Source organism: Bidens hawaiensis, unplaced genomic scaffold, assembly GCF_021521415.1.
Source record: "Bidens hawaiensis isolate Kalapana, Puna unplaced genomic scaffold, B.hawaiensis_p1.1 tig00001575_1, whole genome shotgun sequence".
NCBI lineage: Eukaryota > Viridiplantae > Streptophyta > Magnoliopsida > Asterales > Asteraceae > Bidens > Bidens hawaiensis.
Genome location: NW_027491088.1, coordinates 439,991 through 458,721, shown reverse-complemented (window position 1 = coordinate 458,721; position 18,731 = coordinate 439,991). Strand labels below are relative to the sequence as shown.

Below are 18,731 nucleotides of genomic sequence, written 5' to 3'. Positions count from 1 at the left end.
GCAGCAGCAGCAGCAGGAAAAAGGAGAGCTTTGTGAGCTTGTTAAGTGTTCATAAATCCTAGCAAAACAACTTGGTGTTGTCACAAATAGCTTGGGGTATCACACTCTTGAGGTCTTCTTCTTTGGAGGCTTGTCATTCATCCACCATCCTCTTCAACAATCCACTTGTTCTTCTAAAGGTAGAAGAAGGTACAATTTACATTTTGTGAGCATATTGTTCTTGTAATATTGATCCTTGTTCTTTGGGTTTTAGTTTTAACATAATGGTATGTTCATAACAAGTTTTAAAATCTAAGCTTCCGTTGCGTTTTCATGTTAAATATGGTTAACTTGAACTTTGATAATCTTGTATAAAACCCAACAGCTACTTGCTAATATCTTGCTTGTAACGTCTTTGATTTAATATAATGCAACCTTTTTTGATGGTCTTATAAAAAAGAGCAAAGATGAGTAAGTAGATGGGGCGTAAACCAGCTGAGATGATGGTAAACTACTTAAGATTGGTTCGTTAAAAGCTAGGATTGAGTTGAGCTCTAACTTGAGCTTGAGCAGTCGAGCTTATATTGGAGCTCTATTAATAAACGAGTTTGAACCCGAACTTGCTCCATATGACCAGGCTATCAATCGTAAACCAGTCTTTTATTTATATAAGTTTTGTTTAATTTATTAAATATATATTTACACAATAACTATTATATATAAAATGATTAATTCAAAGTACTGGATCATCAATGTTTTAGATATGATATTATATGTACACATTAGTTTTGATTCTTATTACACATTAATAATTTATACAATCAATGATATATACACACTAGTTGTGACAATTTGTCCCTGCAACTAGTGCAAGTGAACACGTGATGTACATTCGCCTTGTCACTTGCTTTGCCTTAGTCTTGAAGTATTTTTTTTCCTCACCAGGTCTTTATATAATTTATACTATGGTATAAACCCGTGTGTTACACGGGTTTAAAAAATTAAAACTCATTCATTATTTTATTATATGATTTATTCTCTTCAAGTTGCAATAATCAATTACAAAAAGCACAAACGCTGAAAAATGTAAAAAATAAAAAAATATTTCCAATTGTATTGTTGTGTTAGTTTCGACATATATTGCTACTGAACTAACGGTTGCAAGAGTTTTGATCGGTAAAAAAATTACCAAAGGATTTTTCAAATTGAGGTTTAATGATATTAAATTATTAACCATCCATAACCAACAAAAAATAAACGTGTGTGGCTAATTTCATGTCTTTTTTTCTAATCCATGCCTTAGGTTATAAAATTAGAAGCAAGAGCAACATATTTGGTTTATCAGCAAAGAAATTGTAATACTAATAAAGTTGTAGACATTTTATCACATTTTTTTCAATTTTAAACATGCCCTATTATTAACACATTTTACTTAATTTCAACAACATACAAGAAACTAAACAGTTATAATGAATTTATATTTACGTGTAAATGTAAAAAAAGTGTAAAGAAAACATGTTCGGAACCAAAAGTAATAATTTTCTTAAAAATAACCAAGTCTGACTCTAACTTGTACCGACCAAGTGTTGCGCCGACTGACACGACTCATCCTTTTTGCCAATTATAAGAGACCACAAGTAGAAAATTTGACCCATTTAGTTAAAGGGTTGAATACAAGTTAAACTTGCTCAAAATGTTCCAAGTAATACAAAAAGTGGGCATGTTTTAAATGAAACTTGTTGTGACCCATTACATAAATCAGAGTAGAAAACATGTTGCAAAGATTTTATTCACAACAAATAAGTATCTTACTGAAAACCAAACTATCATTCCTCTCATATATCAAACAATTTTGAAATTCTTTGTATAGAATATAGAACACAAACAAATCATAATAATAAACAACCAACTTAAAAGAAATAAATTATTATTTCGAACACCCTACTCATGATCTTACTCTTTATAATGATTTTGTATAAAATCATTTTGCAACACCCGTAATTACAACCATTTTCCTATCATTTATATTAGTCAAGTATACTGTATGGCCTTAACTTATAAGATTTAAAAAAAATGAGTGTTGTGTCTATAACAAACAACACAAAATTGTCATCACTACCAGGATACTCTTCCGAAAAGATATGAATTTTACTTCATGAATATAAATGGATATCATCAAGGAAATAAAACTCACCATGACAACAATGTATTTTAGGGATCAAAACAACTCATTTTCTATATTAGTTTGTCCCGAAACTCTAGTTGATGCAAGTTTGTGACAATGAGTAACCACAATGAATTTCACTATCAGTTAACATATGACAAAAAGAATGCAAATAATTATTTAGATATGAAAGAAACAATACTGGTATGCACTGTCATCAATCTACTATTCTCTTTTAGTGCTGAATTATGACACTTTAGCAAAAGTTGCCAATACGTATAAAAAAATTTATTATATAGAATTAATAGTAAAAAATAATCAAATGATATAAACCATTTTCGCATTTCTTAAAGTAAAGACGAATCGTGACACCTTCTGAATCGGTCATTGGATAAACTCAAACACACACAACGCAAATTTACACACACTAAAATGAGTCTCAAAAGTTCTACATACATTCTTTTATTTCTAATTTGCTTTTACTTTATTTACTACTATAAAATTATAGATAAATCATTAGTGTGCAATGTTTAAAATGTTTGTTAATTCTTTTAATTAGGTAGTTATGACTTTTTATTTATTTATTTACTTCTATAAAGTTATAAATAAATCATTAATATTGAATGTTATATATTTATTAATTTTTTTAACTATATAATTATGACTTCCAAAATTAAACAATCATGATACCACTTGACAAAAATTTAGACAATTAGATACCATGTGGCACAACAATGGTTTTTGTTTATTATAATAGTAGATTCAAAAACTAAACAACGTTTATACGTATATGGATTCAAATAAAATATTATACATTTAAAACTTATTATAAATTGTTTGATTTACATGTATATACTCTTAAATACATCAAGGAGTTTCGTTATTATAAATAATAATTCAACAACCGCAAATATAAACAAAAGACAAAGTGACCGCGACATCCAAATGACTAAATTAGTCACGAATAGCATACTTCAAGGAATACAGCCAAATTTTAAAACTTGTGTTAGCTTGGGATATTTTTCAACATACTAGTTCAAAATGTGCAGCAGTGGTTCTAAAAGAAGACGTTCAAGACACCCGGTCGCACGACTAGCAGGTTTTGTTTTATTTTGTTTTTTTTTTGTCTAGGTTTATTAGTATTTTTAAATATTTAAGTATGTATTAAATAAACATTATATGTAGTGTTTTAGAAAAAAAAACATATTATGCATTTTTATTAATTAAAGCTAATAAAATTTTTTAATGTCTGTTAATAAGAAAAACTTATTAAACATTCATTAAAATATAAATGGTGTGGCACGTGTAGAAAGTGGAACCACGCCCCACTTTTCTGGCTTCGTCTGAAAATGGTATGTAAATGAGGTGACGTCCATGTAACATATTCCACATCCCATGAACCACACACCACATCCCATTGTCTTGTATATATTTTAAAAAATAAAGTAAATACTTTTAAGTAGGTAGTTAAATGGTCCTTTCCATTAGTTTCCAATGGTGTGGTTTTCATCTATACTCACCTTATAGGTCGGAAATGAAGTATATGCAAAATAAAGCATACATACATCTATATCATAAATCGATTAGTGGTGTGATATTTACCTACCGTGCACCTTAACTCGTTTGTTTTTGGTACATTAAAGAAAGTGACATCCTAAATTTCTATTTTCAAAACCATAGGTTCCCATAGTCTTATTATCGTATAAAATAAGACTATTGAAACAAGCTAACTTAATTAAGTCACCTCCACTCCTTTCTAAAATCTGACTTAATCACTTAAAGTTTTATCAAAACAAGTGTTTTACTTTGTAATGCTTAGACAACAATACATTGACACAACGGTAACCCTTTTCATAAAATCTAAGGTCTAATCTTTGATTTTAACGGTGTGTTACATAGTCTTATTTAATGAGGAGAGGGAGATGAAAAGAGGAGAAATTTTAAAATATCATGTTTTAGAGATTTTTTAAGAAGAGAATGAGAGGAGAAAGAAGGGAAAATACTAGAAAATTTAAACATATATTCATTCTCTCAAATTAGAAAGATTAGGAGATAAAATCTTATCTATTACTAAATTACCCTAAAAACTAATTTTATTTTAATTTTACTTAAAGGGTATAATAGTAAAACTATAACTTTCTTTTCTTTTCCTCTCAACTCGGGAATACATGAAATATGTAAATTCCTTGATTTTTCTTTCTTTCTTATTAAACCCGGGAACACACAAAAAAAGCTTTTGGTCTCATTTTTTTTCTCTTCTAATTTCCTTCCCCTCCCTCTCGTAAAATGAGACTCGGATTCACAGCGTAACTCAAAAGTCAATATAGTGTGTAAACTAGTAGGTTTAATACATCAATTAGCACATGTTACAAGCAAATCCATAATACTTAGCACAAGCTACACCTAAACCCGTAATAGTGTAAAAGTAACATGTATAATCTATCAATTAGCATACATCCATAATATTTACAGCTACTTGGTATAATATATCAATTAACACACCCTATATGCAACTTGGTATAATAGTTATACCAATTAGGCAATTACCCAGTACATCCTAGTCTAGAGGTGTACAAAAAAACCGGTTTGGGACCGGTTTTAGACAAACCGAGCTGAACTGGTTGGGCTTAAAACCGGTTTCACCCAATCCGGTTTCCAAACCGACCCAAACCGTCAGTTTCAGGACCGGTTCCCTTTCAAATCTATCAAACCGGTTTTAAAACCGAACCGGTTTGAGGAAAACCGGTTTGAAGCCGGTTAAAACCGGTTTGAAGCCGGTTAAAACCGGTTTGAAACCGGTTAAACCGGTTTATAAACCGAACCGAACCGGTGTGACCAGGTCGGCCTATCATGCTTCTAAACCGGTTTATAAACCGAACCGGTGAGTCAAACCTGTTTTGACCAGTCGTTGACCAAACCGGTTTGGTTTGGGTTTAAAACCGGTTTTGTAAACCTCTACATCCTACCAAACCGAAAGGGCAAAACTGGGCCGATTTTTGGTAGCATATGGGCCATAATTTTTTTAAGATGGGCCTGGCTTTAGAAAAACAAATAGATACTGACTTTTAATGACACAAAAAGTTAGGGTTACGATGTGGATAGTTGTAAATTGTATTTGGGCTTGAAAAACGACGTGGATAGTTGTAACTTGTTAATTGCCACTTAACAAAAAATGTTCATGATTCTATATAAATCATAAAGGCTTCCTTTTATCATGATTCCAGCAATTTTGACGTTAAAATTATGAGTGAAACCACCGAGTAAAGTTATAGATACTTTCCATATGATTTAAATAAAAATAAAAAATTATGTATTAGGTGATCTACCATTTCGTTGATTTTATTTAAATGTTATTATGTTTCATGGGTTTATTATTAAAAATATTGATGACCTTACATCTTACTTTTGAATAATAATATCCAAATAATTAATAATAAAATAAGTAAAATATGAGAAAAAGATAATAAGAATGTCAACCTTAACTGTAATGTACCTTAAAATTACTAATTAATAAAAGGCGACTGTTATAAAGCTGTTATAATAATAGATATTTATCCTTGCATGCATCCTATTTTAATAACTATGATACCACATAAAATAACGAACACCATGTACACATAACCAGGGCAGGGCGACAACCCCAAGCCCAGTCCCTACATGGGCCCGTGAATTTTTTTTTTAAATTATGTATATTTTACTTGGCCCTCTAAACTACCTTCTATATAACTGTCAAAGATAAAAAAAGAAAGAATAAATGGTTTAAAGAAAAATGGATTTTCCAACGATCTTACCTGGTTCTCCGAAGCTAGATAAAGTATTATAAAATAAATATAGATATAGGCTAATAAAAGTCTAAAAGGCTAGTAAGAAAAGAAAGGCAGCCGTGATGCAGTCCTATTTTACTATTTTGTTGTCATTCTAATGGTTGAATAATTTATTTAACTTTTCTTTTTTTATTTTTTTTTGTAGCCAGTTAAATTTTGTCTACCTGTGTTACCCTATGTCCCAAGTTAGACTAAAACTGCATTTTAAGCTTTCTTTTATTACTCTAATATATTTTTTAGACTATAATTTTAAAAAACTGACGTAACATCTTATTTTAATTGCTTATAACTTTTTTTAGAGGCCTAGTTCCATTCTCGTAATTTTTAGGCATTTTCAGAGACGGCCCTACACATAACTTTTGTGTATTACCGTCCAACTATTTATTGAAGTAAAATAAAGACAATTACAAATAAAAATATGTTCAAATCATGTATTCTAACTATGCTATAAATTATACAGCAAACCACAAATAATATATTTACTTTAATAATGATACTAGGCAAGTGGCTAAGATTGACTATGCATCTTGCATCGTTCAAATCAAAGGAGACTACATCAAATCTCACTATCGTCTTTATAAAATCTATACCTAATAGAAAACACATATGTCAACTTGAGGAAAGTAATACCAAGTGAAGAGGTATCTACCCGTCTCAACACCGAGCGAGGCGGGTCAACTCACAAGATATAGACAAGAGGCTTGAAATCAAGACATTATGAAGGCGCAAAGCCAAAACATATGCGCATGACGCATATCACATATGCTCAGGCATCACATGCTCAGGCATCACAGATGCTCAGGCATCACATATGCTCACGCATCACATATGCCCACGCACCACATATGCTCACGCATATCACATATGCGCGTGGCGCATCCGCGCGTGGCGCATATCACATGCTTGTGCATATCACATCTGCGCATGAAACATCTGCGCGTGAGAATAAAGAGAAGACCTCGCGCATCCTCAGGATAAGCGCATATCACACGTGCACATAATCAACCTCGTCCTTATCCAAATCAGGATTAGGGCAACCTTGATTGTGCACGTCAGACAACCTTCCAGAAGGTATCTTTTTAAGGAATAAGAATATGCTGATGTTGACAGTTGCCAATGAAAGGTGGACAATTCAGCAAAACCCATGTGCTACCACGTGATTATAACCAATGAAAAAGCACCAGGTGTCCCAAGGACACGTGGCGCAAAGCAATTGGAGGAGGCCAACAAGGCCCTAATTGGGTCTGAGCCCAATCAGTGGAAACCCTAGCACTATAAATACCACATCAACTCCACAAGGAAGACACATCCAATAACATCCAATTACAGAGTATTCAGTTACATTAAGCAATACACTCCAAATTCCTTACTCTCATATTATTATCTTCTCCTACAAACACTTATTCTCACACCGGAGGGTTACCCCAAAGAGGACCCCTCTGTCCCTTTCTGAGGGGTAAGTTTACGGTGCTGTTCATTTTGTAGGTGGAAGAACCCAGATCCCAGAGAACATCGGTGAAATAGCATAATCACACCCGAGGAAAGTAGATCGTCTACCAGTGAGTCGATCCACGCAGGGGCGGACCCACATAGTGTGGATCGGGGTCCCGAGACACCAATGTTTTTTAAAAATTTATTAGAAGCGGTATATTAAATTTTTTGAGGACCCCATAAGATTTAATACTTGGAACCCATACTATTAATGTTGATGTGGTCTGGTGGAAAGTCCCTTTTTTTATCTTTGAAAGGTCATGGGTTCAAGTCTTACAAGGCTCAGTTTTTGGTTTTTTGTGTTAATTTTTAGTGTTAATCAATCATTTGATTGCTAATGTTGCAATGATAACTTTGGAAACATTCAAACACCTCTAAAATACATATAATTGTTTTCAACTTTATGCATGGTTTTCTTTAGAAACATTCAAACACTTTAAAATATCAGTTTTATTTTTCACTAGTTTAAGTTAATGGTTTTCAACACATGCTTATGAAAGGGTGGATCTAGGTTCTATCTCAAAAATGTTTAAGAAAGGGAAAACAAAGTGTTTATGTGTTAACCCGACCCATTTTGACCCGTTCAGGTAGTGATGATTGAAAAGAAAGTTTTATTATGATATTGTTTTTTATTATGTTCTTCGCCTCGACCCGACCTGAACAACGACCGACCCGAAAAATTTGAACAGCGAAAATATGGGACCCCATTGGCAAAAAATCCTGGGTCCGCCACTGGATCCACGTCTCTTCACCAAGTTTTTTCTTTAAAAAACAAACTAACAAATGAACACACAACCACAAAAAAGTCAAACATTTGACTTTGGAATCCCATGTCACACACACCGCCTTGTACCCGAGTAATGCCGCTCTTGCAGGCGCCAAACAAAACAGAAAGACGGTATATTAATATTCGTCCGGACTCCATCTATCCAAATTACTCAATCCGCCACGTGGCACATCCTACCCCACTCACCAATTCCGGCCCCACTTCCATAACCCTTCATCTCGCTCATCGTCTTTTTGACTCTTCCGATTTTCACGATATTTTCCCCTAATAATAATAATAATTTTATTTTTTTCTTCAGATCAATATCACCATCACCGCCCGAATATTCGGTCTTCTTCGCGTAATTCAAGGTGTGTTTAATTGAATTATTCTATGTTTACTGCTCAATTACGACTCTCGGTTCATTAATTCAGCTCGTGTTTACAATTTGATGCAGATTTTGTGGCTTAATTGTGCGATTGAGCTCTTAGGGTTTTGCTGATTACTGAGATTCGATGTCTGGACCGCTCGATCGATTTGCAAGGCCGTGTAAGTGTTTAATTTTGTTAGTTGATTTGTTGTTGTGATGTGATTTATTATGATTTTAGGGTTTCAGTATAGCTAGGTTACAGTTTTGTTATACAATTTGAATTAATGTGTAATTAATTAGGTGTTTGTACTGTTTATTGAATTTTGATGGTATGATGCATTATTAGTGGTTGAAAGTGGTGGTCTATTAATCTTTGTAGGTAGGGTTTCAGTTTCTTGTAGTATTGGTTTGATATAAAGTGTGACACATAATTGTGATAAATAATAATTATAGTTTATACACTTAAACCTATAGATCTTGTTCTTTGTTTAGAGTTATACCATTAGCTGTTGTTTTTGTTTCTGATTATGTTAAGTATAAAGTGTGACACATAATTGTGATCAATAATTATGTTTTACACACTCAACTATAGATCTTGTTCTTTGTTTTAAAGTTTATACCATTATCTGTTGTTTTTGTTTTTGATTAGTATAAAGTGTAACACAGTACTTTACACACTCAACTATAGATCTTGTTTGTTTTTTGGAGTTTATACCATTAGCTGTTGTTTTTGTTTCTGATTAAGTATAAAGTGCAACACATAATTGTGATAAATAATTATATATTTTTCACACTTAACTATAGATCTTGTTATTTGTTTAGAATTTCTACCATTAGCTGTTGTTTTTGTTTCTGATTAAGTTAAGTATAAATTGTAATACATAATTGTTATAAATATACTTTACACACTTAACTATAGATCTTGTTTGTTGTTTAGAATTCATACCATTAGCTGTTGTTTTTGTTTTTGAATTTGGGTAAGTATAAAGTGTAAGTGTGTAACACATAACTGAGATCAATAATTATACTTTACACACTTAATTATAGATCTTGTTTGTTGTTTAGAGTTTATACCATTAGCTGTTCTTTTTATTTCTGATTATGTTATGTTTAACCCTAAAATGTTGTTTTTGTATATGTTAGCGAGGCATTAAAAGCAAAAGTTTTCATGTATTTGACTATTTGTTGTTCATAGGCTTTGAGGGGTCATCAGGCAACGATGAGAGGTCAGAGAGAAGAGAGAGATCAGAGAGAAGAGAAAGAAAATCAGATTTTGAAAACTCAGAAGATGAAAGGAGAACAAGAATTGGTTCACTGAAAAAGAAAGCATTAAATGCATCTACCAAATTCAAACATTCTCTCAAGAAAAAGAGTAATAGAAGAAAAGGTGACGGTCGAGTCAGCTCGGTTTCAATTGAGGATATTAGAGATGTAAAGGAGTTACAAGCTGTTGATGCGTTCAGACAAGCTCTCATTTTGGAGGAGTTGTTACCAGAGAAACTTGATGATTATCATATGATGTTGAGGTACTTTAGCTTCTGGATTTCTGTTATAGTTTTGATATTTTCAATGCAAGGTGTATCGATTGATATACGACCTAAAAGCATGATTTGCCAATCTATACAAGATTACAAGTATATGGTTGATGACTTGATGTTATTTTGCTCTAGGTTTCTGAAAGCAAGGAAATTTGATATTGAAAAGGCAAAGCAAATGTGGGCTGATATGATTCAATGGAGAAAGGAATTTGGCGCTGACACAATTATCGAGGTGATTAATTAACATACAACTTTGCATGCATTATTCTAATGTGTTTGTATAGAGCATCAAAACTAATATTTCTTTTGTTGAATGTTATCAGGACTTTGATTTTCCGGAATTAAATGAAGTTTTGAAGTATTATCCACAAGGCAATCATGGAGTTGATAAAGAGGGAAGACCTGTTTACATCGAAAGATTGGGAAAAGTTGATCCTAACAAACTCATGCAAGTTACAACCATGGAGAGATACATAAAATATCACGTTCGTGAGTTTGAAAAAAGCTTTGCTTTTAAGTTTCCCGCCTGTTCAATTGCTGCAAAAAGGCACATAGACTCGAGCACAACCATTTTGGATGTTCAGGGTGTGGTATGTAATGTGTTAAAATAATATTTGTATTGCCTGTATCAATATCTTATTTCCATTATTAATGTTTCAGGGGCTGAAGAACTTTGGTAAAAGTGCTCGTGAACTCGTTACACGGTTACAAAAAATCGATGGAGATAATTATCCTGAAGTAAGATTAATCGGTTTGCAAATGAAAGCTTGTCATATTTTGTTTATACCTGCTGTTTATAACTTAATTTTATTTGTTCAGACACTTCATCAAATGTATATAATCAATGCTGGTCCTGGTTTTAGACTGCTTTGGAGTACCGTGAAGTCATTTCTAGATCCCAAAACGGTTTCAAAGATTCATGTACGCATGGTGTATTATATTTTTTTCATGATGTGTTAATAAGAATCATCAGTTTACTGTGTTATTTACTTTTGTTTTGAACTCACAGGTTCTGGGTAACAAGAATAAACTGCTTGAGACAATTGATGCCAGGTAATTCTTCTTCATATTATTCATAACAAAACAAAATATTGTCTAAATACTAGAAAATGAAAAAATGGTGTTTCGTGCAGTGAGTTGCCAGAATTCTTAGGTGGCACATGTACGTGTGCAGATAAAGGCAGTTGTCTTCTATCTGATAAAGGACCATGGAATAATCCTGAAATCTTGAAGGTTATCGTTGACCTCAGAGCATTTTAATATTATCTAATAACTAGTTTTTGTCTTTTATTTAACTGAATTAACTGTACTGCAGTTGGCTCTCAATAGTGAAGCAAGACGCGCGAGACAGGTGGTTAAAGTTTTAAATAGCGAGGGAAAGATTGTTGCATATGCTAAGCCTCAGCTTCCTGCGGTATGAAAAGACAAAACTATCACAGTTTTATTTGGGTTTGGTCAACTTGTTGATCACAACAAGTCAACAACTGCTGGATAATTTATTTTGTAATTATTGAGCAGCTAAGAAGCAGTGATACATCTGCTGAGTCTGGCTCTGAAGCTGATGATATTGCATCCCCTAAAGCAACGAGGAGTTATTCACATCTTCGGTTAACTCCTGTTCGTGAAGAAGTGAGTATTTACCTTTTCATCTTTAATGAATAATTTCTCAGTTTTGTTGGTATTATTTATATAGCAGTTATATAATATATAGGCGAAGATGATTGGAGGTACAAGCTATGGTGGTCAGTTTTCTGGATATGATGAATATGTTCCCATGGTTGATAAAGCTGTTGATTCTGGTTGGAAGAAACAACCTTCACCTAAGCCTTATGATCCCAAAGGTGAGTACATGTGGCAAAATGGGCGGTTAGGACCCACATTTGTTCGTTTGTATGTTTTTTTTCTTAATATGATAAAAGTAGAAATAACTAGTCTCTAATTTGGTAACATGTAAGATAGTTTAATATTAATTTAATTTGTTGAGTAAGATTTGGGTAGGTTGTAAACTAACCGAACGTTCAGCGAATCGTTTGGTCGTTCGTTTAATAAATGAACGAACATGAACAAGGAATTTCGTATTAACTGAAGTTACATGAACAGAGGTCAATTGTGTTTGTGAACGTTGGATAACGTGTTACGTTTGGTTGGATATTTATTTCAAAGTACTTAACTTTGTTTATATTTTGACTGGTTATGTATTATGTTTGGGATTAAGAATGTTTTTTTTTCTCAAATGTATATATGTTTATTAGTGTTTGTTGACTGTGTTCATTTATGTTTCTGTTCGTTTGCGTTCGTTCATTTATATTGTTTGTGATTGTTTATGGAATTAAACAAACCAACAAACGAACACGAACAAATTCAATTCTTTAGTGAATGAACACGAACAAGAAATTTTGTTCAGTATGTGTTCGTGAACCGTTTGTTTGTCCTGTAAATTCATGAACACGAACAAGGTCTTGTTTGGTGTGGTTTGGTTTGTTTACAGCCATAGTTTAGGTGTTTTATGCACTAAGTACACTTTGAGCGACTTTGTTTGTAAACAATATATTAGTTTGAACGACTAGTAGATTTTAAAACAACATGTAAAGATAATCGATTGAAATTTGTTATTATGTTGGTTGAATTTGGCATTTCAAACATATGTATAGGAACACTTATTGTACCGGAAGCTCAAAAGGGACCAGAAAAACTTCATACCCATATATGGATGATGATTGTGGCTTTCTTCATGACTATTTTGACCATGTTCAATACAGCAATGAGTCGTGTAACTAAGAAGGCGATTGCTAACTCAGCACCCGAGGTTGTTGAAAACACGGAGTTCAGTTTCGATGCGTCAAATAAGGAGGAGTTTCGGCCTCCATCACCGACTCCTTTGTTTAAAGAATCCGAAATTTTCAATTCTCTTTTGAAAAGATTAGGTGATCTTGAAGAGAAAGTTGATACACTGAAAGCAAAACCATCAGAGATGCCTTATGAGAAAGAGGAGTTGCTAAATGCTGCTGTTTGTCGTGTTGATGCTTTAGAAGCAGAGCTTATTGCTACCAAAAAGGTAAACTTTTAATTAACAAGGGAAAACTCGACCATTTTGCCCTTCTAATTAGATTTTATTATTTTTATCGATTCGATATACTAGTTTATTAAAAACTCTTCCCTCTATGTGCAGGCCCTGCATGAAGCTTTGATGAGGCAAGAGGAATTACTAGCTTACATTGACAGTCAAGAGGAGAAAAAGTTCAGGGTGAGTTGAAAATAGATCTGAACACCTTTTTAATTTTTTTTAATGAAACTAAAAACATAGTTTTATTTATTTATTTATTTATTTATGTATTGGTATATGTGTTTGCAGAAGAAGAAAGCATCATGCTGGTGAAGAGTGTTGAATTAAGGATGTGCATGCAATTTTTTTTTCTCATGTTTTATTTAATATACTGTATACGAATATTTTTCCAAAAGTGACATTTCTATGTTTATTTAACCTTAATATCACGCGTGCGTTTGTAACATATTTGGGTTTGCTTATCTATTCCGAGTTTACACATAATTCTAATGAATGATCGAGATTAATACTAAATGTTGGACAAAAGGCAACGGTAATTATTACTACATAAACACAAGGCACATTTGAAGATAAAGGTTTAAGGCCACGCGTCATTAATCAATGAGTATGGTAGAATCACACTTTGTCGTTTTGAGTTTTTGGGGGAAGACTCATCGGAGGACAAAGGAATTGTTTGTAGCACCTTAGGCTGCTAGGCAAATCCTACATATGTCATTGGCAAGCTAAAGTTGGTTAACATGAGGTCAACTTTAACCTAACACTCGAATTTCGGAAGTATAGAAAACTTAATTAAAACCCCTTTGGTCTCACCATGGACCAGATTACAATCAAATAATTCTTAGGTCAAAAACACAACATTCAAACACAATCAAACTACTAAAAAAGATTAACTAAACTAAAATCTTAAGTTTTACTATAATTACCACTAAATAAACACAAAGAACATTTGTATAGGTTTAAGGCCATACTTCATTAATTAAAGTGGACAAACACAAATGCATAAGGAGTTGCTACAGCAGGTGAGTGAGAGTAGTATTTATTATACAGTCACATAACAAATTTTTTTTTTTTTATCTTGGTATCATATGTCATGATATTTGGTGTGTGTGTGTATGTGTATATACAGTTCAAAAAACAAAGAATTTCTTTTTCCTCTTCCTCCTCCTCTTCTGCTTCTCCAGATATGCCGCCAGCTGTTGCTGAGTAAGAGACTCATCAAGAGACTGCATTATAATCACATCAATTATTTACACAAATAGTTGAAACATGTCAAAGAGTCGCCTAACGTGTATATAAATGGTTAGAATGAACTAAATCATATTATTTAACAACAATATCTTATTATGTTAGACAAAAACGAGAATGTTAAAGGTACCTTCTTGACAGCAGCAAGTTCTGTTTCCAACGCATCAACACGTTTCAAAGCATTACTAAGAACCTCTTCTTTCTCGGGTGGCAGCTCGGCTGGTTTATTATCCAAAACAATAATCTGTTCCTCCAATTCGGCCAAACGTTTCATCAATGTTAGGTACTCAGCGGTTGATACAGTAGACGCTTGCTTCTTTTTATTAGCCAGCAAATCCTCTATAAATTCATTAGAGTATGAAGTGGCGTTTGTAATTGTTTTAGGCATGTTACGTGTCATACGAACCAATGTCGTAAGTCCCATCATCAATGTCATCATAAATGTAACAACCTGGTTGGTTAGCTTACTTGCGGAAGCTTTCTTCCAGCCATTACTATTCGTATCTATGAAAATTAAACTGTTAGTGTTTATTTAACCAAATTAACAATAATTGATAATATGTCCTTTTACATTAAATTTTGTACCTTTGGAAAGAGAAAGCTTCTGGTTTTGTTTACAAGAAGTTGCATCAACTGCTTTGTCAACCACGGGCTCGTTTCCGTTTGGATTTTTTTTGTTTTTATGATCCTGCAAATCATTATATACCAAAATTCTAATAAAAAACATAAGGCAGAATTGGAATTTGTTTCAAATTAAAGAATATCGAGTAGCTTACTTCTTCATTAACAGGAGGCAGATGTGCAAGCTTGCTGTGTTCTTCAATGCGTACAACCTCCTAAATCATTTTATTCAACAATTTATATTATTACTGTAGTATTATATTTATGTATATTTAACTTATTAACTTTTTTTTCTCTAAATCCAAGAGGATACCTTGTTAGAATTCTCTTCTTTGATTGAATGCTTTGTACATACATGTTCACCATTACGTACCATCTGCCACGCAAATTGAGTTTAAGAATATTTAAAGATAATACATGATTAAAAAGTAATAGAAACAAATATTATTAATATTAAGATGACCTTCATGATATCTGGATCTTGCCATGGACCTCTATCGGATCGCATGCAACCGCCTTTATCTGCACAGGTGCAAGTACCACCCAAGAATTCTGGAAGTTCACTGCCAGCATATATAAGGAAATGTAACAATTGAAGTGACATGTCATTGATGACCTGGCAACTGTTTCGAAAAAGTACCTGGCATCGATGACTTCCAGGAGCTTGCTTTGGTATTTATTGCCCAAAACCTGGTCAACACAATGCCATTTATTTGTCATGGAAATGTAGAATTGTAGAAGTAAAACACGACCGACATTGGCCCATTCATTATCAAACGGGTCAAAATTTCCACCTCTAGTACAAACTGTTCGACTTACATTAATCTTAGCAGTAGTCCTCGGGTCAATAAATGATTTCACTGTGTTCCACAAGATCCTAAAGCCAGAGCCAGCATTGATTATGTACATGCTACTCAGTGTCTACAAGAAGAAATGAAAATAAATAAACAGGTATATTTATAAACTTGTATTTCATTAACTCACAATTATATATACCTCAGGATAATTGCTACCGTCAATACTCTGCAGACTTTGTATAAGTTCCCTAGAAGCTTTGTTCATGCTTTTTAGTCCCTGATTCATTACCAGTCAACTACTTTGACTAAATTATCTTATAGAAATAAATAAAAACTGAAATTAACTTCAACAGTTGAACTAGATGTTGTAAGTTGTGAAACTCGTATAACTTACGACTCCTTGTACATCAAGAATGGTGGTACTTTGATCAATATGTCTTTTAGCAGCGATTGAGCATGTGGGAAACTTATCACTAAAGATTCTTTCAAACTCCATTACATGGTATTTGACATAACGGTCAAGGGTCGTCGCTTGCAAAAGCTTGGTAGCGTCAACTTGACCAATTAGCTCGATATAAACAGGTCTTCCATTTTTATCGACCCCGTGATGTCCATGTGGATAGTATTCAATCACGCGTTCCTTTTCGTTAAACTCAAAATCCTTAAAAAAATGCGCATAATTTCATTTAGATGAAAAAATGGATTATATTTCGGTTGCATATGTTCTGAAAAGTACCTCCATGATGGTATCTGCACCAAACTCTTTTCTCCACTGGAGCATATCAGCCCACATTTGCTTGGCCTTCTCAATATCGAATTTTCTGGCCTTCAAAAATCTGCAATTACAGTTGAAGGATGAATGTTTTAAGCTCACCCGTAGTGTATTATAAATTTATAATACCACTTAGAAATTGGTTATCACTAAAACACTCAAAAGGATTTATGAAAGAAATGATAATTACCTTAACATGGTATGGTAATCATCATGCTTTGGTGGCAATAAATCTTCTGAGATTAACGTTTGACGTAAAGCATCGACTGCCTTCAAATCCTCAGCATCATGGATATCTTCAACGACAACCGAGGACATCACCCTGCTGTTCCTCCTTCCCTTCTTTTTGAGTGAGGTTTTGAACCTTTTAGATGCACTAATTGCCTTCTTTTTAAAAGAGTTGTGTTTACTCTTCTTTTCGTCATCATGGTGTTCAACGTCGAGTTTTTCCACACCTTTTTGTTATTAAAACAAATGTTAATCATGTTGTTATTAATCAACCTTGCATTTGAACATCTTCTAGTTTCAATAAAACGTACTTGATCGATTAGGGCGGTCAAGAGGTCCGTGCATATGGTCACTCATCTTTGCATCTTGTAATTTTGATTCCGGTACCGAGTTTATGGTCATTGCCAAATGCCTACACCTTCTGGCTAATACATGTTAAAAAATTTTACAAAATAAATTTGAAAAATAAAAACGACCCTAAGGAAACCGAAAAATTCATACCTGAGGGTTTACATAGGAGCGCTGCTGCCAAAAAAAAACATCCACAAATCAACAAACAAAGAATAAAAATATTGATTAAAATTGCAAGAATGATTTATTGATGATAGAAAACAAGAAGAATTAGCATTGGCATTATTACAAACATGTAAAGGTAAGAAAATGAAGGAGGAATGAATTTACCATTGACAAAAATAAAAAAAGTGGCAGGACCTTTTGGATGGAAGAAGAGGAAGGTGATTTAAACGTGCATGATTTCATCCGCCAACAATGAATGCCTCTATTTATTTTTTTAAATACCACACATTAAATATATGAGTTTTTGTTGGATTGGTTTGACCAGGTCTCTATCAACAGCCAGCACAAAAGGATATAAACAGAAGCCCTCCGTATCTTAGCTAACTTTTATTGTGTGTTAATTACAATATACATCTTTTAAGATCCGCACACACAAACTGAACACGAGAATATAAGGTGGTTTGGTCTGAACTAGGGGTGGCAATCTTGACCCATGGGTTGTATCAAAATGTATAATATGGGTCAGAATGGGTCAAACTAAAAAAAGAAAAAAGAAAATGATTGAAACGGGTTGACATTTCTCGGTTTTTTTTTATGGAACGAGAAAAACGGGAAAAACTTTTTGGTATTTTTACTTTTTACGTTTTTGATTTATATATCGAGTTATAATTTTTTAATTATTTTTTTTGAATTTTTTGGCGAGAGGTTTTGAAATGAGTCAAAATGGGTTGAGATTTCAAAACCCATTTCAAAACCCCTCACTAAAAAATTCAAAAAAATTAATTAAAAAATTATAACTAGATATATAAATCAAAAACGTAAAAAGTAAAAATACCAAAAAAAATTTCCCGTTTTTCTCGTTCCATTAAAAAAAAGAAAAACCCGAGAAATGTCAACCCGTTTTGACCCGTTTCAATCATTTTCCTTTTTTAGTTTAACCCATTCTGACCCATATTATACGTTTTGACACAACTCATTTAACCCATGGGTCAAGATTGCCACCCCTAGTCTGAACAGATGGGCTTTTACATCCACATGTGGCAAACTAAGTGTTATTTATTAAGTGACATATACCGAGTTGGGATTAGGGCCGGTAGTCTCGTAACCATCTCCTCTTTTGACTTCAACTAATAAATTAGGCTCAAACAAGACTTATGAACCCAACAACATTCTCCACTTTTTAGTTTATAGTCCATGCAACATGTAAGGCCCACTCACATAATTAGTTTATTTAACTTTTAAAACGATATTTAGTTATAATGATTTTGCTTAAACATGCATTTAGTTTTGACGAATCTTATAAAATGCACTTTAGTTTTGGAAGTGTCGGTAAAATGAGCGTTTAGTTTTGACAAT

The 18,731-nt window shown here is 33.1% G+C and overlaps 2 protein-coding genes across 2 annotated transcripts; one reads left to right on the top strand and one right to left on the bottom strand.

The window, feature by feature from the left end:
* Positions 1–8,470: 8,470 nt before the first annotated feature.
* On the top strand, positions 8,471–13,662 carry LOC143587107 (phosphatidylinositol/phosphatidylcholine transfer protein SFH8-like). Its single transcript, XM_077068497.1, has 15 exons — positions 8,471–8,595; positions 8,682–8,773; positions 9,790–10,120; positions 10,265–10,364; positions 10,456–10,722; positions 10,793–10,870; positions 10,952–11,053; positions 11,142–11,185; positions 11,266–11,365; positions 11,448–11,546; positions 11,651–11,761; positions 11,844–11,973; positions 12,784–13,187; positions 13,302–13,376; positions 13,485–13,662. Exons 2-15 carry the CDS (start codon positions 8,740–8,742, stop codon positions 13,506–13,508), a joined length of 1,899 nt encoding a protein of 632 aa, XP_076924612.1. The 5' UTR covers positions 8,471–8,595; positions 8,682–8,739; the 3' UTR covers positions 13,509–13,662.
* Positions 13,663–14,496: 834 nt separating this feature from the next.
* Positions 14,497–17,261, bottom strand: LOC143584838 (phosphatidylinositol/phosphatidylcholine transfer protein SFH3-like). Its single transcript, XM_077066788.1, has 12 exons — positions 17,171–17,261; positions 16,822–17,086; positions 16,596–16,695; positions 16,254–16,520; positions 16,059–16,136; positions 15,882–15,983; positions 15,703–15,752; positions 15,526–15,625; positions 15,376–15,438; positions 15,218–15,277; positions 15,027–15,129; positions 14,497–14,966 (listed from the first exon to the last, which is right to left on the bottom strand). Exons 1-12 carry the CDS (start codon positions 17,259–17,261, stop codon positions 14,521–14,523), a joined length of 1,725 nt encoding a protein of 574 aa, XP_076922903.1. The 3' UTR covers positions 14,497–14,520.
* Between the last annotated feature and the right edge of the window lie 1,470 nt (positions 17,262–18,731).